Here is a 24097-nt window from a genome sequence, read left to right on the forward strand (position 1 = left end):
TCCTTGTTTTTATCTGGGACCTCTGGGGGCACATTTAAAGACTGGGAAGGAGGGTAAAGGTTAAGAACAATTGAAGGATTCTGTACAGATAACTGAGAGCAACTTAATTATTTAAGTGACTTGATTAAAAGGAATTCAAGTGTACAATTGAGATCTCTGACAAGTTGTCAATAATTTTTCATGTTTATTTCAAAACAGCCTGGGAAGGAAGTATTACAAGCAGGCTTTACTGGCAAAGCGAAGCAAGTAAGAATAGCAAGTAATAGGAATATTATGACATTGTTAGATTTAAACTACTCATTCAGTATATCTGCACATTCTGGGTAAAGTTCTATAAGGCAACTGAGAAATATCTGTTAAAAGTATCTTGAGTAATATCACCCAGATTGAGTATAAAATGCTTTGTGATCCCTTCAGCATCAAAATACCTCACACTTTGGTTGTCTCTTGAGTTCTTACTTTTACAGCACCTGCTATATAAAGTGTCTTCACACCATGCCCAAGATGCGGGCCACCCACCAGCTACATGGCATGACAACTCTGCAGGCTGAACGGCAACCTTGGTAGTTATAAGGCCATGGATAATAACCCCCGAGGGGTTCACAGATCTTCTGGCAGTGGGTGTAGCTTCGCCTACATTCAATACAGCAGATTCCTTCGTGATCCAGTCTAGGGTCGAATGTCATGCCTTCACCTTCCTGCTGCTGTGAAACAAAGGAGATTTATTTTGTGTTTTCTTCATAATGAGTTTATAGCATGCACACGTTTTCAATAAGATCTTCAATATTACACTGCTATAAAAAAATCAGTCTAATTTTCTGTAAGGTGTTTATACTGCAGAATTCCTTTCAACATTAAGTAACTTACACCTACCTAATCTGGTACTGGCAGAAAGGTGGGCTTTCTAAATGTCATGCTAAATTTCTCCCTGCCTTTAGTGAACTATCATTACCACTCAATAGTGACTCAAATTTGTTCTAAATAGGCAAACAAAAAGGAAGCATGATTCAAAAGTAGCATTTCTGCCACTACTAATTTTAAGTCACTTGAAGACTGGTGCCTTCTTGTAGTAATGGCTTCCAGGGCTCTTGGGAGCACATTTTGAAACTCACTGATCTAGGCCAACATGCTATTCCAGTTGCACTGTCTAAACACTAATTTAGCTTTTCCCGCCTTCTTTTCAATGTGAGGGTCTCTTACCCCTTGGGAAAGATATAGCATAATGTGTAAGAATTTAAGACCTTAAATGTTACCATAACTACAGCTAAATAAAAACAAAGTAATATTGATAGGGTAAAAGTCTGCATTTTCACTGTGGGAAAGAGCCCAGAACTGGAGGAACTTTACCCCTGCCAAATTTATGCACTGGGTTTTCCTTTTTATGGATTTCTAGGGGTAACCTCTTTAACATGGTATTGCATTACATCTCCCAGAAGCCCTTGTCAAAGTAAATTCCTTATTCAATTTAAGAATCTTTCCCGAAGGTAACTGAACTTGGAAGTTGCAGCACCAAACACAGGTTATGCTTTTAAGGAAACATAAGCAATCCTATGCCTTTTTGTATGCAAACAGTTCTCAACTGGGAGGTGGGGACATGCTTTTTATTATGAAAATTTACATTGGAATGTGGAAATGTTTATCGAGTATCATTTAGATTTGACAATTGACAAATGTACTTGATTTTTTGTTGTTAATTCTGAAGTCAATTTGGAAGGCATTGTGACTGTTCATCCTTAAATACATTTTTTTTAAAGATTTATTTATTTATGCATACAAGAGCTGGGGTACAGGCCAGAGGTGTGTGTGGGGGGTTAGGATTCACCAGAGACAGAGCGGGGAACAGAACAGGCAGATTGACTGAAGTACACTGCTGAGGGGAGCAGCGGGTGAGTCAGGAGAGGTCTGCTGCGCCATGTGGGTTGCTCCCTGGCTGGCTGGGAATCGAACTCGTGCTGCCGTGGCTGTGGATAGCTTCATAGGTTGCGTCTTAACCCTTGCGCCACCAGGAAGGCCCTTTAAATATATTTTTGACTGCACCTCCAGAGTGAGGGATATTTTCCTGTACAACCACACTGCCATTATCAAACCTAACAAATGTCTTAACACTATCTGATGTAGTCTGCTCAAATTTTGTTATTAAGGTCTTACAATTTTTTTTTTAATTCAAGCTTCATTTTATCCCTTATCTGAAATAGTAAAAAGAAAACCACCTATTTTAGCTAACTCCTCTGCGGTAAACCTGTTTGTTGGTTGAGGCATTTCTTCATCTCAGGGTGAAGTGAAGGTTTATTAGGATCAAAAATTGGGAAGAAAACTCAGGTGGCTTACCTAAAGTATTTCCTTAAAGGAATTTGTAAAGGACTGAGATCATGGGAGGTGTTTATGCTTAAAACTCAACAGGTAATAAAGGAATAAATGGATATAAATTTGAGTTATTCAAGAAACGTGAACCACTAAAGTCTGGAAACAGGGTAAAGTCACATCCTGCCCTTTTGAGAAGAGGCTGATGTGATGCCCTTGTCCCTTGAACCTGATTCAAATAGTCCAGTTACTTGGGGGAAAAAAAGATACTAAATTTTGTTTGCCTATTTAGATTTAATTTTTTTTATTCCTTAAGCTTTAGGGAATAAAGTACTGTGGTGTCCTGCATCTCCTGATAAGCCTTGGGCAATTAAATATTTTCCCCTCTAAATCAAAATATATTAGTCTAAAATGATAAACTAGAAATATATTTGCAACACATGAAAGTAGGTTGTATAAAAAAAAAATACACGAATGACTTACCTGTCTGTGAAAAAAATGTTCGGCCATAAACAGTAAAGACAGGCACAATAAAACCATGAGATAGAATTTCACAGCCAAAAATTAGTAAAGGTATTTTAAAGTTTGATAGTAAGTAATCACTATTTGAAGATGTGTACGTGGTGTGATTTCTTGGGAAACAATTTGGTATTCTCCATTAAAATGTAAAATTTCCTTCTACCAAGAGCCCCATGCATCAGTATTTGTGCTAAAGACATACTTCCACTTGTGTACAAGAGGTTTAATAAGACTCAACCCTGATTACATGAATACATTAAGCATTAACTATGTCAAACACTACTAAGAGCTTCACCTGCATTACTTAATGGTGGTTGCTGAAGTTATTACCTCACTTGACACCTTCCCATAACCCTACGAGGCATGTACAAGGATTTGGAGACTATTAAATATATTTGTAACAACAAAAGAAAGGGAAGTGATTTATGTGTCCATCAAAGCAGAACTAGCTAAATTTCTGTAAATCCACACAATGGAATTCGAGGTGGCCATTAAAATGAATGAGGTAAGTCTGTGTAGAAAATATAGATCAACCTCAAAAATGCTGCCTGGTAACTGGGAAGAAAGTGCGGTATAGAAGTTTTTACATGTTCGTGTCAAGTTGAGTGTGTGTGTGTCTTATGCAGAGAAACTGAGAAAAGAGGTATTGTTAGACTGCACTGGGAGGGGTGTGAGGTGGAAGAGAAACTCATGGTTGTAGAACCATTCATACCGTTTAAAAATACAAATATGCCTGTCTTTTTCAATTAAAACATGTTTACAGGGCCTCCCTGGTGGTGCAGTCAGTTGAGCGCTGTGCTGTGAGGCTCTCCGCAGCCTCTGCAGTGCAGGTTCGATCCTGGCCAGCCAGCGAGAATCCCACATCCGAAGCAGACCTCTCCTGTCTCGCCCGCTGCTCCCCTCAGCAGTGTATTTCAGTCAGTCTGCCTGTTCTGTTCCCCACTCTGTCTCTGGTGAATCCTCTTACCCTCCTGTGCATCTGGCCTGTACCCCGGTTCTTGTATAAATAAATCTTAAAAATAAAATAAAACATTACAAATAGTATTCTATTTTCACTCTGCAAAGTATAGTAATGGTAATATTTCTTCAAAGATTTAGGATGTTTTTAGCCTGTTGGTGTCATCTTGCAAACACCAATTCTCAGTCTAAATTGTTTTTCCTGTATGAGTCTGTCTCCCTTCTGACTACAAGACCCAAACACAAAGATTTCTCCTGACAGGCAGTGTGCAGAGGGCAGGTTCTCAACAAATAACCTGCTCAATGGATGAGTAAAGTGGACATAAAGGGAGGGAAAAGAATACTTTCACTCTGAATTGCCTCCAAGGCTCTCTTGGAAACATTTTAAAAATAATCAAATTTCTAACACAAATTTGCTTTAATGGAGTTACCTGTGACCAAAAAAAAAAAAAAAAAAAGCCTTTGAATAAGGATTAAAGCCAATCAGTTTTTATACGACAGAAGCACTGCTTAAATATTCTTACCTTCATTTATAAACCTTGAAACAAATCAGTTAAGATGTAATTTTAAAATAAGTAAAAGTTTCAGTGGAATACTAAGTGCTCATTTGAAACCACCAGTAGATACAGCACCACTGCACTGTCACATGGCTGCAGTAGTCTGAGCATGTCATGGAAACACCAGCACGTACGTGGTAGGGGTTGTCTGGGTTGAAAGGCTCTGAATCCTCTTGAACATCGGGTCTGGTTTCATTGTTCTGTCTTCCAGGGCCTGGATTGCCCCGTGGTCCACTGCTTGGTCTTCTTGTGGTACTTGTAACAATTTTTCTTACCAATTCTCTTCTTTGCCTCTGGATATCTGCCCCAAAAATTATAAGTTAATTCCTTTATTTTAATAATTCAAGAAGTTTGTCTGAAAACCATTAGGAAAGGATATCAAAACACCTGACTAGCTGCTACCTATATTTTTACTGATGATTTTTATAATAATAAAGCATGCTTCAGTCTTGAGTTAGTAGATAAACATACAAATAGTAGCATTTGGTTTTATAATAGTCACTAAAGTACACATTGCAAGGCAGCTGATAAAAATCTGTTCTCAATCTCCTTTTTCTTTGCCAGCCTCTGCTATAAGGCCTGAAAAAATGAATTATCACTCAATTCCCTAGCCTCCTTTGCAACTAGAAGTGGCCAGATGAGACTTTGCTGGCTTGTGAGATGTAAACAGAATGTGCTAGCGTAGCTTCTGGGAAAGCTTTTGCTTTTTGGTAAAAGGGGACAGATTTGGCCTCTACTGTCCTGTCTTCCTCTCTTGAATGGAGATGTGCTTCTGGGTTCTAAGAGGCAACTTGTGATCAGAAGTGACAGGCATGAGAATAAGCCAGCACGCTACAGGTTGCAAAAAGGTAAGCTAGGAAGAGACTTGATGTTGTCACTGAATAGACGATAATACCGGAAATCAGTCTCCAGAGTCCCAGCTACATGAAAAAATCAACTGTACTTGTTGAAACTACTGTTGATTAGGTAGTCTGTTGCTTGCAGCCCAGTGCATCCCTAATGGATTGATAGAAAGACTTAGAGTTAGGAAAATTTGTTATTTTGACTGATTCTTTAAAAGCTCCTATGGGGTAGAAAAAGCAGAATTTTTATTTTTTTTGTAACTTTTTTTTTTAACTGAGGGAACATTGGTTTACAACACTGTATATGATGTAGGGCTCGCATCTTCAGATGTATGTTACTAAAACAGGTATTTATACATGAGGGCTTAGAAAGACCAAGTGACTTGACCAAGAGTGTAGAACAGGTGGCAGAGAGGAGCTGAATGTGAACCTCTCTGGAGGAATTCCAGCCTAGTGCTCTGGTAAACCACACTGCCTCACAGGCCTGCAGCCTGACTTGGGGCTGCAGAGTAAAAGAGAGAGCATCACAGTGTGGCTGGGCGTCTCTCTGAGCACATTTCTACTGTAAAATAAGGATGACAATAGTAATGAATTCACAGGATAGTGATAAAAATCTGTAGTTAATGAGACTTTGTATCTAAGGATTTGTGGCAGTGTGTGGCACATAATAGGCACTCAACATATCACATGATGATCATGTCATGCTGTGTTACTTAGGAGAACTTAGACATGATTAACAGCCAGGGAGAGCTTCCACAGATGGCTTCTTGGTTTCAGAGGCATGGTTGGAGAGGCATCAGGGAGATGTGGATTCAGACCTCAACGCCACCTCTTTTAACTAATAGAATGAGCTCAAGCGAGTTGATCTCTGTGAGCCTTAGTTTCTTCATCTGTCTAATGGCTATATTAGAAGTTACCCAGACAGCTGATGGTGTTAGTAAGTAATAAATGACAAAATTAAAGCTCTGGCTCAGTGCTTGGCACCCAGCCTGAGCTCAGCAGCTAGGAGCTCTGACCTTTGTTCTGACCTTGGCCAGGTGCCATTCTCAGTGTCTCTGTGATTTAGCTCTGTGATGGTGATGACCTGTAGCCAAAAGATCCAAGGGCAAGGGCTGCTGGACCCTTGAATCAGGGATTTTTGTCAGGATTTGGTGGTAGGGAGTCAGGTATCCTCAGAGAGGGTTTTATTATCTTGATTTTATTGTAAAATGTGACTATTAAAGAATGGGGGGAATTCCCTATTTTTTTACTTGTGCAATTTTTTTTTACATAGATATTCTGTAAATGTGCTAAAACACACAAGATAAAACTTGCCATTTAAACTATTTTGAAGTGTACGATTCAGTAGCATGAAAGACATTCTCAGCGCTGTGTCACCATCTCCCCACCTTGCAGTACTTTCTCATCCTCCAAAGAGAAACTGTCCTCGACAGCTCCCTAACCCCCTCCTCCGGTCCTGGCAACCACCATTCTACTTTCTGTCTCTACAGTCTCAACCACCATTCTACTTCTGTTCTAGATACCTCATAAGTGCAATACTACAATGGCTGCCCTTTTGTGTCTGGCTTATCACACTTAACACGTTTTCAATCGTGATAAAAAGCCCTCATTTTTAATGTGTGTCATATTCTCTCCTATGGCTACACCAACACTTATTTAATCTTTTTCAAATCTGGGGGCATTTAGGTGGTTCCCACTTTTCTCATGCTTATGTAACGGTATTCTTGTGTGGCTGCTGCGATGATCGAACACTGAAGTTGGGGCCTTGTAGTTGATCTGTGAGGATCAAGCTGAATCTTGGATGTTGAGAACAAGCTCTTTTCCAAAGTGTGAAGGTTCTCATTCTGTCAGCCCTTCTAGAATCACCAGTAGCGCTGTCTTTCCATCCCTACTCCAGCTCTCTTGCCCGGCTCCATTATTTTTCCATAGCATCTCCATCATACCATACAACTTATTTTAGGAATTTTTAAATATTAAATTTTTTTATTGAGGTAATGTTGACTTTCCACACTGTATATGATTTAGGAGTACAGGTTCACGCCTCTTCATATGTATGCTACCACACACACCCGCCACCAAGGCACCCGTAATGCTCCATCAGAGTCCTCTGAGCCCCTTTCCCTCATTTTCCACACCCCCAAACCCCCCTCTGGTAGCCTCAGTTCTGTAGTCATGATTTCTAGGTTTTGTTTTCAGTCTTCTGTTTTAATTCAATGTTGATTTACTGTCTCCCTTCGAGGGCCTGCCTGGCTCCTCAGCTATTCTCATCACCAGTGCACCCCAAGTGTCTAAAATGAGTAAATGGTACATTATAGGCTTTCATGAACTGTTTGCTCAATGAATGAATGAACTCCATGGATAAGAGATGCGTCCTCCAACAGAAAGGACTAGGGAGAGCTCTACATGGTGGCAGAGTCAGAGACTTGTCCTTGGCTGTGGAAGGTGACAAGGTATTGGAGGAGTTCCTGGGAAATGGAATGTAGGAAGACCCATTCCAGATGGAGACAGGTGGAGGACTCAAAGTCAGAATGAGGCAAGTATCACGGAATTGTGAGCTGCAACCACCCATTGGGGCAAGAGGCAGGGCTGGCAAAAGTGACATTCCACATGACAGCCCCTCCCCAGGCCCCTGAGTGTGGCACACACTGCTCTCAGCATCCTTTCTCACCAAGCCTGCATGTAGTCTTGGGGTCGCCCTCAACCCACTCTTCCAGAAAGCTACTGCCAGTGGCTTACAAATTGCATCCGATGTGCTGTGTCTGGGCTAGAAAGTAATCATTTTATCCAAACTTTGGAACAACAAGATGACTTGTGAGCTGTAGGAGTAAGTTAGCCTTAGCAGACCTAGAAGCCTGACTTTGTAAACCTGGGGTCAGATCCTCTTTTTTTTTTTTTTTTAAACTGTGGTAAAATAGAAACAAAATTTATAGCACTTTAACCTTTTTAAGCGTGCTCTTCAGTGACATTAAGTAATTCACAATCCTGCGCAATAACCACCTCCATCTACCTCTGGAACTTTTTTCATCTACAAAACTGAAACTCTGCACCCATTAAACAGTAACTGCCCATTCCTCCTCCTAAGCATGGTGGTTTAGTGCCAGTATTTTCTTTATTTCCATGCTGTTTTCTCTCAGTGTTCAATAACATCTTTCAGAAAACATGTCCTATCTCAGCTGTGCTAGAAGAAAGGCCTTTTGTCCACATTTGCGACAGCGTTACAAAGTAGACCTTTGGGAGCCAGTGGGATGACATAAGTGTGGGTGAAATAAGAGCGTGTACCTCTGGAGATGGAGAACCTCAGGGGAAAGAGCCAGGCCCACAGCATACAGCTGCCCGTCCCCACCGGAAATAGCTCAAAGATATGTTCCAACCTAGCTCTGAATCCCAGGGGCACTTTATTTTCACCAGACTTGGAAGCTGATGCTCAAGTCTTGAACTTGAGGAATCTCAACTGTACCCATAAGTCTAAGGATGAACACAATAAAGATTTGGTGGTATGACAGCTTTTTGGTCCCTCGACTCTATGCCTTAGGAATAAAAAATGTAAAATTGAAAAGTGCAAACAACTGAAATGAAGGGGCAGAGGGGAGAGAAGAGGGAGTGTCATAAATAAAAACTGCAGTTGATGCAGCTGTTCTAATCTGATTCCTGTTAACCCGGTGGCTCCGTCCTAACCCATAACATTCACGGCTGTCATTTCCCTTCCCTTTGAGCTCCCCTGCCAATTACTGCCACGCTGTGGCACTGTGACGTGCATCCTGATTTATCCTCCCTGTTACCTGGCCAGGCCTGTGGAGGGTTCCAGGAACCTCACATGAGAACAGGGAGAATTCCAAGCAGATTAAGGTAATTTAAAATGTTACCTTTTGGATATGTTGGTTTAAGCCAAAAAATAGGGAGGTCGCCACAGAGTTCCAAGACTTTAGAGCTCAGGAAGCTGTTGTCCTTCACCGGCTGGTCTACAGCCACCCAGATGAGAGAATTTTCTTCATATTTAACTGGCATGATCTTGCCTTCCTGTGAGAAAGTAAAAATGAAATACACTGAGCGAAGAGGACAGTCGAAATTGGCTGCATATTAAGATTCACATAGTAAGATGTTATTTTGTCTCATAACAACTTTTTTTTATAAAAGACTCACTGCACGAAGAACTGGGGTACAGGCCAGAGGTGCAGGGGGTAGGGTGAGAGGATTCACCAGAGACAGAGTGGGGAGCAGAACGAGCATGTCTACTGAAATACACTGCTGAGGGGAGTAGTGGGCAAAACAGGAGAGGTCTGCTGTGCCATGTGGGTTAGCTCCCTGGCTGGGGATTGAACTCAGGCCACAGCAGTTATAGCGCTGAGACTTAATCCTCAAGCTACCATGGAGGCCCCTATCGTATGACAATTTAATGAGTGTGTGTGTATGTGTGTGTGCCTGTGCACATGTGGGCATGCACATACGCTGGAAGGTTCTACTATGTTTTCTTTGGAGTTGTATTCACAATATTCAACATCCCTCCTCATGTCACCCTGCCTTTGGGTAGCTGGAATGTGTGAATCTGAGTATCCTGAGTAGAAGTGAAAATTACTTGATACCAACTTTGAGATTTGGGTTAATCTGATGTTTTTGATCAAAGATGATTTTGAGGAAAAGCAATTGAACGGACCCTGGAATCTTATAAAGGATAGAGGAACCTTTCATTTGAAGTGAAAATCCTTTGGGGTTTTGTTCTGCAGCTCCCGAACAACAATAGAAAAAAAAAGTGATTGGTTCTTTAATGTCTTGAGTTCAAAGTATTATTTAACATAAACCATTTCTACATTTCCCAGCTATAACAAAACATATTTCAGATGTTCCTCACATCAAGCACACCACAGAGATTTCAAAGCTAAACCCTGGATTTACTTCTATGGCAAGATGCTGAGAATGGTTTGATAACCCAGGAGACAAATTTATTTTGCCAGTTTGTTCCTTTCATGTGCTTATGTTTTTGCAATAGGTTGGAGATATTAAAATGTTTTCTTCTTATTTTTAGCTAAAAGCAGCACTTCATTTATGCTTTCTCCCCCAGGCACGTGGCTGCATTAAAACAACTTAAAGTTATTGGAGGAAGCTAACATTCAGGTAATCCAGTTATTTACCTTAAATTAAATGGATGCATGCAGGAAATGAATGCTCTTTGGGTATAGTAGCTTTCTAAAGTTATATAAAACTAATGAAAAATTTATGAGAGCAAGAAGGGGTGCATAAATCTACCCCATCATAATCTAAAGTGGGGGCAGAGTGGGGCGAGTCGGATAATGCATATACATGCAACCCACAAGTGAGGAATGTTAATAAACTGTGGCATATATGCTGAATGACCAACCCAATTCTCCTTCCTCCCTCCTTTTCCTTGCACACAACCCTGCTTTTGTTTGAGGAGATAATATGTCTGTTGCTAGGAAAGACACTGGTTTTCTTGGCCTCTCCAGCAGTGAGGGGTGCCTGTGTGACCTGCTCTAGCCAATGAGATCCAGGCTGAAGTGTGCGGGGGGATGGAAGCCTTTTGCTTTCCCTAGCTCAAGAGAAGTCTTGGTTGGCACCACTCCTCCTCTTCCTGACTTTCTTCCTGGTATGCATGGTTGATGTTTGGAACCACTAGGAAAGGCCAAAAACTCTGCGATGCCGGCCATTGAGTCAATGCCTGCATTTACCTACCTCCATGTTCTGTGCTGTGGTGGAAAACATCCCTATTTGTTTAAGTCACTCTTAGTGTGATCTCCTGCCACTGACAGCCAAACACATTCTTATTTCACACAAACATTTTGTCTGAATGTGGTTTCATTCATCATGCACAGTACAAACAACTAAAACACAAGAAAAATAATCTATTTCTATGGGCTAAAAAAAGAATTAGATGCAGACAAATATTTAAATACAAAACTACTCACCACAGTGAATATAAAAATGATTTTGAATTATTATTTGACAATGAAAAATTGAGGATATTTGAAGTATTCAAGAACAAAAGACTTAAAATTATAATCATATGACATACAACACATCCATTATAATCTACATTTTCAAAGAATTAAAACGAAGTGAAAATAATAAGAATGTACAACAGCATAATTTTGGTTATGAAAAGAATATCACCAGAACATGAAACAAATTCACCAGAACACTAACATTAGCTAGCTGTGGACTATACAATTGTGGGTGATTTTTTTTTCTCTTTCATGTCTTTCCCAAATTTACTACAAAGAAATCAGGAAGAAAAATTTGTATTTGAGAAAAGCCCAGGAAATGGACCGCCAACTTCTGATTTGATAGGGGTTAGCTCTGGCTGGAGAGGTGGTCCTTGATAACAGGAGAGAAGAAATGTCTCCTTATGGAGGAATGTCAGGGATTTCTAAGAAACTATAGGTTCCTTAACAGAAATTGAGTGACATGACTTAAAAAAAAAAAAGGCAATGCAGTAAGAAAAGTTCAAGAGTCAGAATACAGGAGGCCTTGGTTTGTTTACACACTGTGCTAGGAGGTTCACACGAACAATTCTGCCTTGGGTTCTGAACAGCACAGTTTGGGAGCAACACTGTAACATGACCCAAGGAGGATAACTAGAGCAATAAGGTTCTGGAAAACATGTCCCAGGATGGTTAGGGAAACTGGGAGTCGGAAGGAGAAGACACAGGACATGACAGCCAGTTTTAAAAATTCCCCGGTTTGGTAGGTGATCTAAGATGATGGACTAGTAGAAGCCTGGCATGTCTTGTTCTCCATGGACGAAACAGACAGGAGAAACTGCACTTGGAAGAGAACTGGGGGCTTGATGACTGGCACAAGGAGGTGAAACAGAGACCACTGGAAGGAGCAGTAAGCCTGAGAAAGGGTCCTGGCAGGAATGACAGCGCAGCAAGAAAGGGGCAGAAAAAGATACACTAATAAGTGGGAGCAAAAAATTGCACATCACACATCTGACATACATCTAATATCGAAAATCTCCAAAGAACTAATACAATGCAAACAAAAAAATAACCCCATCAGAGAAGTAGGCAGGGGTGTTAAATAGATACTTCTCCAAAGAAGGCATACAGATACTCAACGGGTACATGAAAAAAATTTTCCTTATCACTTACCATCAGGGAAATGCAAATCAAAATCATAATAAGATACTACCTCACACCTCTGGGAATGGCCAGTATCAAAAAGACCAGAAATAGCAAATGTTGGCAAGTATGTAGAGAAAAAGTTACACTTACATACTGTTGGTGGGGATGTGGATTCGTCCAGCCTCTATGAAAAATAGTATGGAGATTCTCAACACATTAAAAATTAGATCTGCCACATGATCCAGAAATCCCTCTCCTTAGTATCTACCTGAAGAATACAAAACCACTACTTTGAAGGGATCTCTGCTTTCCTACGTTCACTGCCAGCAGTAGTTACTGTAGTCAAGCTGTGGAAACAACCTAAGTGCCCAAGGACAAAGGAGTGAAGAAAGAATTGTGGTAGATGTACATAATGGAATACTACACAGCTATAAAAATATGAAGTCTTGCTATTGGCAACAACATGGATGGAACGGGAGGGAATGATGCTAAACAAAGTAAGTCAGGACAAAGACATGTACACAATGATTTCACTCATGTGTGGAATATAAAGAAGCCAAACAAAGGAAAATACAAAATCAAACCAAAACAAACCCTTGAAATCTGACTGCAAAACAGAGGCTTCAGGAAAGGGTAGGGGTGGGGTGGGTGCAAAGGAGGGCAGGGGCCTGAATGGACTGTGGGACGGGGGTGGGGGATAACTCAGCTCTGGTGGTGGGCCTGGTGTGGTAACAGGCACTTGTACAGGTGTGACCTGATATCCCTAAACATATACAGTGTTGTAAAACAACTTTACCTTAATAACATGATTTTTTTAAAAAAGCTCCCAGGTTTGTTTTTAGCTCGTTTAGCTTTGTTTTGAGACAACGCCTGCTGCTGCTCCTGGGAGGGCAAACACTCGGGCAGTTTCCAGGCACCTTTATTTACTGTTATTTTTCCTCTTTTGCCTTGAGGGAACTGGTAGTTGCTTCAGCTCCCTCTTAGGAATACTGAGAGGCTCAAAGGGGACCATAATAAAATTAATAATTGTAGCAACGATCATCTATTCATCATCTAGGAGGTTCTAGTGGCTACAGGGACAGTATTCTTGTTGGTAGATGACAAACTGTGGCTCAAAGAGTTGAAGCCACATCAACACATAGGAAGGGTCAGAGCTGGGATTTGAACCCATGTTTTTCTGACTCCAAAGGCTACTCCTTTCCTCCATATTCTGCTACTATTTAAATGGAAGTCCAGAGTGAATGTAACCACTTTGTAAGCCCTAAAGTATCAAATACATGTAGGGCATTATTTTTAAATGTGTCATTAGATCTCTATGTGAAATTCTAAAAAAGTTCATTTTTTAAAATGAACTCAAAGGCAAGTTATTAATAATAAATAGAATTATGTTTTAAAATCCTCACAAGTTTGACACATTAAAAAAAGGAATTTGATAGATATTGTCTAAGTTCCTAGGGCTGAACTGGAACTAATGGGAAGACACTGTAGGGAGAGCTGTCTCAGCTCACAGTCAGGAAAAACAATTAGAACCACCTCCAGTGAAGTTGCCTGACACAGGGAGGAAACGCTGTACATTGCTTTCCAGAGGAAGCTGGGTGATCACCTACTGAGGAATTCCCATACTGAGTGGAAATGAGGCAAGAGTCTCCTGATGCCCTTTTGATAAAGCTTCTATCATGTGGAGTCCTTTATGCCACCTTCATCACTGATCATTTGGCTTGCTAACATCGGGCAAACAAGGGCTATCTGAACACCAAGACCTTTGACACACTTTAAATATGGTTTCCTTAAGCCTTTAAATATACTATGTCATGTAAGTATAATTTCTTGGAACCATCAGTAGGACCACAAGACTTTAAATTCATCTGCAGAGAAGAAACAGAACGTAGGTTCTGGTCGTGAACTTATCAAGGAACTAAGTATGGAAATGGCTGTCTTTAAACAAGCCCTCTTGCTATCTGGAGCACATGGAACCTACCAGTTCAGAGGAGATGCTCTGTTTGGTCACAGGGCCCACCTCAGGAATGCGAGCCTTCACCTGGGCTTTGATGTAGCACTTCTCCCCTCCAGCAAAACGGATTCCTGTGATGCCCTAGAAGACAAAAGTTTATCCATCCATCTATCCAGCCATTCACTAATTCAAGGACTGTTTACTGTGAGCCAGGCACTGCATCCTATACTGGGTATAGGATGAACAGAGAAAGATGGATTCTCTGCCCTCATGGAGCTTACCTTTTAGCCTCACTTACCAATAAACAAAAATAGAGACAAAGCCAGGTGGTGAAAAGCACTATAGGAAAAATAAAACAGTGTGAGATGGGAGTGAGGGATCACACTGCAGGCAGCGTGATCAGGGTGGCCTTTAAGAGAAGTATGTAAATTGCTCCATTTGCACCCACAAGCTCAGATAAAATGCAGCATTTCTACCAGGTTTCTTTGACTATGCCAGGTCAAGTGTACATTTTTATAAAAAGATTTATTTATGCATACAAGGACTGGGGTACAGGCCAGAGGTGTGGGGGGTGAGAGGATTCACCAGAGACAGAGTGGGGAACAGAACAGGCAGATTGACTGAAATACACTGCTGAGGGGAGGAGTGGGCAAATCAGGAGAGGTCTGCCTCGCCATGTGGGTAGCTCCCTGGCCGGCTGGGACCGCGCTGCAGTGGCTGCAGACAGCTTCATTGGTTGCATATTAACCCCTTGCACCAACAGGAGGCCCTCAAGCATATATTTTTTGCTCTGATTTCTGGTAAGCCCTCCCATCTCAGCCCTTGCTTAGTAGAGTTCACACTGCCCAGATGGTAACTCTTTGTGAATGTCATCTCCCTACTCAATTATAAACTTCAGATCAGTGTCTGGATTTGTTTTTCCATCTTTTTAATGATCCTACAAAAGTTCTCAGAAGATGTCAATTCAATGAGTGAATTCCATGAATTCTGATTTTTCCTAATTTATTGAGCCCAGAATAACAGCAAGCCTTTCTACAACACCAGGAGCTAAACTCTGCTCCTACACTGTACCCAGGGACTTGTTTTGTTTTGTCCCCTTGAGATATAAACAATGTCTCCTCATCTGCCAAGGGACCAGTCTCCAGGGGAAGGCGTGCCGCAGGTGCGGGTCTTGGCTGAGAACTCGGCACTGCTTCTGCACATGCAGTGCACCAGGGACACTGTGCACTGTCCCCAGAATGGTTACTTTCACCCTGCTGATTAATTTCAAAATGAGCGAGTGGCCAAAAACTGTATTAAAGGACTGCAAATTTCATGCCATAATACTGTAGACACCAACACAACTCCAAACCTTGTCAAACTTATGTTGGGTTCAGGCAAATGTTGGGAGGATATGGAACTTGTTCCTGTGTCAATGCCACAGAAGCAGAGAAGAAAAGCATTTAGAAACCCAGGGGCCTGGCTCAGGATTCAGTGCCCTTAAGTGAAGAATGCAGTAAAAAGCAAGTCACACTTGTGGACATTCATGGAATGTTATGTAGGCCAGTCATAAGTCACTCAGAGCCAGGAGCCCCACGAAGCTGGTGGGTGAGAGAGCTGAAACTCCTCATTATTTTTCTTGTGGCCTGATTTGGCCTTGTACATATAGGTGACTTGCTTCACTTTTTGCTCCCACCATCCCCTCTCAACCAAAGACACGTGGTGGCCTTGCCTCTGTGTAGGATAAACGAAGATTGCTCAGGTTTTGTACTGTTAGCCTCTGCGGCTATCACCTGCGGCCTTGGATGCAGGAGACGCTTGGGACCATGGGCTCGGGGTACCCATGCCTGATGGCGGGCACCTGGAGTATGATATGCGCAAGCGTAAGTGGGCACACCTGAGCTGGGAGGCTGCGCTGTAAGGGCGGCGTCACAGAGGATGGAGAGCAGTGGCGAGCTTGCCGAGAACAGCTACGAGAGGAAAGAACACAGAGAGGTTCGCAGGAGGGCCCAAGTTGCTGTCTCCTTGCTGGCTTGTTTCTGCTAACCTGTGGGGATGATGCCAAGGGCTTTCTCTTTTAAGCTGCCTGAATTGACGATGAAACTACTGAGCCTGGGGTGGCTGCAGAATACCCTGCTTTACAGTCAAGGAACTCCAGGCTGACTGCAGAGGTCATGACTCACTATAGCAGAATCACCTGGGGAATTTCTAAAACCAGAGATGCCTGGGTGTCTTTCAGGAGATTCCTATTTAATTGGCCTGGGTGGTGTTCATACTGATAAGCTTAAAGTTTTCCTTGGTGTTTCTCACATACACCAGCCTGAGGACTACAGTGTAGGGGAAAGGATTTTGTTCAGGGTAACAGTTTTGTGTGTGTGTGTGTATTTTTTTTTAAAGATTTATTTATTTATGCATACAAGAACTGGGGTACAAGCCAGAGGTGCGGGGGGTGAGAGGATTCACCAGAGACAGAGTGGGGAACACAACAGGCAGACTGACTGAAATACACTGCTAAGGGAAGCAGCGGGTGAGACAGGAGAGGTCTGCTGTGCCATGTGGGTAGCTCCTTGGCAGGTCGGTGATGGAACTTGTGCTGCAGAGTCTGCGGACAGCTTCACAGTGCTGTGCTTAACCCCTTGCGCCACCAGGGAGGCCCCAGAGTAAGAGTTTTTAATGACTGAAATGGCCTGCTACAGACTGTGTCCACCCTCCCCCAAACATTTTTTTTGTGGAAACCTAATCATTTAAAGATGGTATTTGGAGGTGGGGCCTTTGGGAGGTGATGAGTTCATAGGTAAGTGCCCTTATAAAAGAGGCTTCAGAGAGTTCTCTCATCCCTTCTGCCATGTGAGGGTACAGTCCAAAGGTGGCTGTGTATGAGCCAGGAAGCACACCCTGACTCGCCACTGACTACCAGCACCTTTATCTTGGACTTCCTGGCTTTGAGAGCTGTGAGAAATAACTTTATGTTGTTTGTAAGTCACCCAGCCTGGTAATTTGTCATAGCAGCTCGAGTGGACTAACACATAGCCTTTCGACCCAAGTTTCTTCTGTGCCAGTGGTTCACAAATTTGTCCTTGCATCAGAATTATCAGACTTGCTAAATAAAACAATGTTGGGCCCACCTCCAGAGTTTCTGATTTAGTCTATCTATAGTGGGGCATAAACTTTGTGTCTTTGACAGGCTTTTAGGTGCTTCTGCTGTTGGTGTCCTTGGAAACACACTTTGTGAACTACTGCTCTTTCCTATGTTACCTCCTGAAGGTCTGTTGCTTTTATTTTGCATATAAATTTAGGACTCCTAGTTTGAAAAACAGAAGGCAGGGAGGGAGCTTCTTCCCCGTTATGGGATATGTTCTCTTGACTTCAAACTCTCATATCATCCGAATAAAGGTGAAGGAGAGGAGGGCCTCCCCGGTGGCACAGCGGTTGAGTGCTGGGTTGCGAAGCTGCCTGCGGCCTCTGCGGCGCCGGTTCAATCCCCGGCTGCTCCCAGGCCACCGGAGGAGGGTCCCACATGGCGCGCAGACCTCTCCTGCCGCCCGCTGCTCCCCTCAGCAGTGTACTTGGGTCCTTCTGCCTGCTCTGCTCCCTGCTCTGGCTCTGGTGAATTCTCTCACCCTCCCATGCTTCTGACTATACCCAGTGCTTGTATAAATAAATAAATAAATCTTTAAAAAAAAAAAAAAGTCACAAGTTTAAAAAAAAAAAAAAAAGGTGAAGGAGAGGAAATGCCATGTACCATTACCATATCCCCAAAGGAGAGAGTTGATTCTGTGTTGAAGGATTCACACCCTCAATGTGCATCTAGTATTGAGTTAGTTCTGACGGTCTACACACTGCAGAGAGAACTGAAACCCCACAGGGATGGGTCCCGAGGGAGTGAATTCACACATACTAACCACCATGTCTAGCTACAAATCCACATCAAGCAGTGAGATATATTAAGAGATTAAACAGAGAAAATGAAAGCATAAGAAAGCCAAGCAAACCTCCTGGTTTTGCAAACAAGGCCTTAGAAGCTGGTGATAATGAAGAAATTTTTTAACAAAAGTAATGAGTGAAGAGTCCAATGATCTGACACTCTTTTATTGAGACCATTAATCTCATTTTAGCCACACATTTTTTTCTCTCTAGGAGATCTCATCTATTTTTGTGGCTTAAACCAGAAGTTCCTGGGAGGACAAGGAGTCCTTCCCCTGAGGGAACGCTTTAGAAATCTTTGGAAGAGTTTTTTGTTGTCACAAAGATCAGAGACATTCCTGGCCTTTCCTTGCAAGAGCTGACTGCCCTGAGGCCCTGCATGAAAAATTCTATAGTATCTGATCCTAGAACCTAAGACAGTTTTACATATAAACACAAAGTGATTTTTGGCATAGTCTTAATGTACAATGAATTTTGTAGGAATGCAATTACTGTGAAAATGGTGAGAAACTGGTACTCTTTATTCACTCGGAGAAAAAGAACTGGTATTTGATTTGCCAAAACCTGCTATGTCTGAAGGTTACTGATAGTGATTCAACTACTGGAAGCAAACATGATTTTATGATGACTTCAAGTACATCAGGTTGAGCATTTACATACTGCAGCCCAAATTTTATTATAAATTACTTTCTTTTCCTTTTTGTGATAGTTGAGGGCCGTACTAATTTTTGAAATCAATAACCTACCTGTTTAAGAGGGTATGCTATTCTGTTTCCTCCTTTTTCGTTTATGTACTCACCTGTATATACTCACCAGTTTATTCTATCTTATTTTCTAACCAGAATGGGTTATTAGGTCTGAGAAGGCTGGCTCTTGAGGAATAACTTTCTAGAGTTATACCTAGAGTAATCATACACTATGAATTAATCCACTTTTTGTGTTTCTCAGAGTATTGACAAAGACTATCCTAGACCTATACTAATCAATCTCCTGAGTCTTCTTTTTGACTACAGCTGATCTTGGGTTCTATCTTGGTCAGTTTCTCCCACTTTAAGCAAGAATCCTGTGGAGTGGTTGGGGGAACAGTGTGTCATGAATGAAATGTACCGGCTGATATTTTATGGATCCCACCTCTACCTCCATGCCAAAGAGATCCCAGGAACCAAGGATTACAACTCCCATTATGCCGTGAGTCTGCCATGACTCTTATTGAAGGGGGCATTGCTGGGAACTAGGGTGGAGTTAAGCAGCCATGTTTGGTTAAAAAAAACCTGAATACATGTGGGCCTGGAGGAGGTTGGTTTTTAACCTATCTTCAGTGTGCACCTGGGGTCCCAGCTCAGGCAGCATCATTGGCCAATTAATATCTCTGTGTGTGTGTCTCTCCTTCCCCTCTTTGAGTTCCCTTGTAAATAAGCCTTCTATTAACATTTTTCTGTGTGCCTGCTCTTGAGTTTTTTTTTTAAAGATTTATTTATTTATACAAGCACTGGGTATAGTCAGAAGCACGGAAGGGTGAGAGAATTCACCAGAGCCAGAGCGGGGAGCAGAACAGGCAGACTGACGAAGTACACTGCTGAGGGGAGCAGCGGGCGGCAGGAGAGGTCTGCGCGCCATGTGGGACCCTCACCTGTGGCTGGGGATGGAACTGGCGCTGCAGAGGCTACAGGCAGCTTTGCAGCCCAGCACTCATCCGCTGCGCCATGGGGGAGGTCCCTGCCCTTGAGTCTTGTTCAGTTTTTTTTTTTTAAAGTGAGCTGGTGAGGACTCACACCCTAGCCATCCCATTTCCCTTTGGGGTTGTCCTGTAACAAAGTCACCCTTAGTCTGACTACCCGCCTTGATCTTATCATCCTGGCCTGCCTTTAGAAAAAATCTTGGGCCTCCCCGGTGGCTCAGGGGGTTGAGAGCAGCGCTGTGAAGCTGTCTGCAGCCTCTGCAGTGCTGGTTTATGCCAGTTCAATTCCCAGCCAGCCAGGGAGAGTGCCACATGGTGCGGCAGACCTCTCCTGCCTCGCCCGCTGCTCCCCTCAGCAGTGTGCTTCGGTCCCTCTGCCTGTTCTGCTCCCCACTCTGTCTCTGGTGAATCCTCTCATCCCCCCACATCTCTAGCCTGTACCCCAGCTATTTATAAAAAAATAAATCTTTAAAAAAGAAAAAGAAAAAATCGCATAAAGTCAGTTTAGCAAAGAATCACTATCTTCTACTAATTTTCCATCCACCAACACCCCCACCTTGCTCCTTGGCAATAAATCCCCACTTTTCTTTATTATATTCAGACTTGGGTCTGATCTCTCTGCTCTACTACAAATCCCCACTGTACTAGTTACCCTCCCACCCCCACCCCCACCCCCATAAAGTCTGCTTTATCTTTAACAAGTGCCGGGACTCAATTTTTCTTGATCAGTATAGAGCCTGGAGCCCTTTGCGTGGTGCCCTTCCTCCAAAGAGTGTTCTTTTCCCACTGAATGCTACTAAATCCTTGCTGGATCCAGAGTTAACAGAGGAGACTTGAATAGCTGCAAGGCAGAACCTTTCCAAATCTGACCCCCCTAAGCCCCCAACTCCTTCCCACCCCACGCTGCTCTGCCATACTGGGCTACTTAGAACTCCAGAGTAGGCCTGCGCATTTATTCAGTACTCGACCCTGGGCTTGGAAGCCTTGCCTCTCTTTCTTTGCTACTTGAAGTCCTAATTGTTCTTTAAGACCTGATTCAACTGTAATCACCTGTGTAAAACCTGCTCCTAACCCCTAATTAGCAGCCATTGCCTCCTCGCTGTACTCCACAGCTCTGTTGACAGATCTGTTACATTTCCCAAGTTGACCTGATGCCACTTCTGAGTGCCTCCTGGACTGGCTGGTAAGGTCCTTGAGGGAGGGGACAAGTGCCAGTCACTTCCCATCCTCCATGCTTAGAGCCATCCCTTGCATGCAGTAGGCCTCAATAAATACCTCTGGTATTTCACTGATGGGTGAAAACACAGGAGAAAGTAGTAGAATAGGTACCATCATGGCTGATTCATGTGTTTTCAAAAATTCAGGCTTGTTTAAACCCATAACAGGTTCTATCCATCAAAAAAATGTTCTACTCACCAGTTCTGACTTAGAGAAATGTGGAAGCTATCAAAGAGAATTGATCAGCTTATAAAATATTTGTAGCCCTGTTGGCCTGTGAGAACAAAATACAATCAATATCAGTATTAAAGCCAAAGGATTATAAAGTAAAAATACAGGTTTGGGATTAAAATATTTTAAAACTATACTCCTGATACATGCATATCTGGAGAGAGATGAATCTTTTCTTATTCATCTGTGTAGCTGCCTTTGCAAATTTTGATATTGTGGCACATCATGGGCATTCAATTTTCTTTAAAATTGAATTGATGTGTGTGTGGGAGCCACATCTCATATTTTATATTGAACAGTACAATGGGGAAAAAAGGTTTTTACCTTGTCCTGGGTCTTGCAGTAAACGTCTTTAATAGGTCCAGAGAAATCATCCTTGTGCATCGACCAGAACCATTTGCAAAGGCAGGATTAAGCAAAGTGAAGTTGGGCACACACAGGGCTGCAGAGCCTGTCCTCAGGGCAAAGTCCAATCTGAACACAGCCAGATCTTGCCATCGCCAAATGATATCTTACATCACTGGGGCTCTAAAGTTAGCATCTATTTGGTATTCAAAAGGACCTGTGAAGTGTACTTTGGTATCAACAAGGGGAGTTCTTTCAGTCAAATGAAAAACATCTCAGTTTTTCTCATCAATCAGAGGAAGACGGTCGATGAGATGTTTGTAGACCAATAAACTATCAGAAGGGAATTATTTTCAAGAGTCTTTTTTCATTACAAAGTCTCACCTACTCCATCTACAGATTTAACAGAAGAACACAAACAGCGATGCTTCTTCCTCATCTTAGAACATGAAAGAGAATAAGATATTTATGTTGGCCAACAGGAAAATAGGCTGGGAGTGACATTTTGGTTTGCAGATATACACTGAAACATTGATGCATAGCTTAATGTTTAAGATTGCCTGTAAATTGAATTTTTGAAAACAAACATGTTTGCCCTTTTCAAAGGGGACTTGAATGTTTTATCTGTAATAGGTCAGAAAACATGATATAATAGGAGAGTTTCTTCTGGCTAATTTTCTGGTTTAAATGGGAAATCTGAAGAACTGAGAAAAGTATGTAAATAAATCCCACCTGTTGTTGATCAGATTATTAGGTCATTAAAATTTCCCTCTATAAATTAAAATTTCTGATCTTCTCATTCACTTGTAGAATATAAATAACCAAAGAGAACAAACTGGCGAAACAACAAGAGTAATTCTCAGACTCTACAAATAATATGAGGGAATGTGGGGGGGTGGGGGGATGTAGGGTAAAGAAAATGTCAGGCTTTTCTGCCCTCCCGCCATCAGGATAGATGATGGATCCTTGTCCTGAATGCATGCCTGATGGCGGGCACCTGGAATAGGGTGTGGGCATAGGTAGATGGGATTCAGCTGAGCTAAGACTGTGCTTTTCAAGGGCAGCGTCACGGGGACGCCAGCAGCAGCAGAAGCAGCAGCAGCAGTAGAAGTAGAAGCAGTAGAAGCCGAAGCCGAAGCCGAAGCCGAAGCCGAAGCCGAAGCCGAAGCCGAAGCCGAAGCCGAGAAGCAGCAGAACGAACGCTAGAGAGCCCAGATAGAGTGAAGACTTGCTGGGGGGCTGGGAGGCTGGCAGGCCTGCCAGCCTCCCAGCCCCCCAGCCAGCACCCTTGCCTGCCATATGCCTGGTGAACCCCAAATAAAAAACCTGCAAAACTACTGAGGACTCTGACTCCTCCTTTACCCGGTCTGCATGGGATCAGAAAACATGCACTGTGGTCCTTCCTGCCTTTACAGGGGACAAGGTCTGGCACTGAAGCTGTGATGGAGGGTGAGTGAGGCACATCCGCATATGGACGTGTGAAGTTGTACTCCCAAATTCTACAGTGCCAAGCCAATAAAGCGGAAAAAAAAAAGAGAAAGGAACCCCCCCTCCCCCCCACTCCCCGCTTCAGTCCTTGTACGTTCTAGGATAGCTGGAGCATTTTATTCACTGTGTTATAGAAAGCTGCTTGGGAAGAAATGGCTCTTTCAAGTCTTTCTGCCAAGACTTTATATAGTTCCAAGAACTGTTCTTTTCAAGGTGTTTTTTTTTTTTTTCCTTTTGGAAATATAAAGGACAGAGTGTGGTCCTTTCTCAGAAAGGATATGTTGCGTGATATATATGGATTGGCAGCACTGTGACTGCCAGAAAGAACAGTTCCCATTTGGAGGAGTGTGAGAGAGACTGTTTCTCCTTGAATTAGAAAAGTCTCCCAGGCCTGTCTGGTTAAACTCTCTAAATGCATGAAATATACTTACATTCTGGAAATCATTAACTTCAATTGCTTCTTCAGCTCCACTTCCCATTTTAAAGGTCTCCAAGTTGTTCCCAGCATCTATTTCCATTGACCCATCTTGTAATTTCCCATTGATACTCATGGTATAATGGACATTGTAAATCTGGAAGTGAATAAAAGAGTTAGTGATGCTTTCCTTTTAGGGTAATTCAGGACTTATCTTTAGACCTGCAGCATATGAGGTGGCTTTGGAATTTGTGAGAGATGTACTGAATCATCCTTAATAGTAACACATGTATATATGAAGACTTCATCCATACAGAAATCTTTTTTTTTTATAGAGGCATGTTTTTATTTATTTGTTTGTTTTGTTTATACATGCACTGGGTACAGTCAGAAGTGTGGGAGGGTGAGAGAATTCACCAGAGCCAGAGCGGGGAGCAGAGCAGGCAGAAGGACCGAAGTACACTGCTGAGGGGAGCAGCGGGTGGCAGGAGAGGTCTGCGCGCCATGTGGGACCCTCCTCTGGTGGCCATGGAGCAGCTGGGGATCGAACCCGCGCTGCAGAGGCTGCGGGCAGCTTCGCAACCCAGCGCTCAACCGCTGCGCCACCGGGGAG

The 24097-nt window shown here is 42.6% G+C and overlaps 1 protein-coding gene across 4 annotated transcripts in view; it reads right to left on the reverse strand.

Moving 5' to 3' along the window:
• Window positions 1-488: 488 nt before the first annotated feature.
• The window catches only part of CNMD (chondromodulin), a gene marked incomplete at both ends in the record, with an annotated part of 30412 nt that continues 6803 nt past the window's right edge, over window positions 489-24097 (reverse strand). The window contains 5 exons of one of the 4 annotated variants that reach the window (XM_084235492.1): window positions 489-704; window positions 4469-4635; window positions 9040-9193; window positions 14234-14347; window positions 23501-23641. In XM_084235492.1, the coding sequence (XP_084091618.1) occupies window positions 489-704; window positions 4469-4635; window positions 9040-9193; window positions 14234-14347; window positions 23501-23641 (792 nt within the window). The remainder of the gene's footprint in view (window positions 705-4468; window positions 4636-9039; window positions 9194-14233; window positions 14348-23500; window positions 23642-24097) is intronic. The other 3 variants (XM_084235493.1, XM_084235495.1, XM_084235494.1) reach the window with 3 other exon arrangements.

Source organism: Talpa europaea (assembly GCF_964194135.1).
Source record: "Talpa europaea genome assembly, chromosome: 6".
NCBI classification, from domain to species: domain Eukaryota; kingdom Metazoa; phylum Chordata; class Mammalia; order Eulipotyphla; family Talpidae; genus Talpa; species Talpa europaea.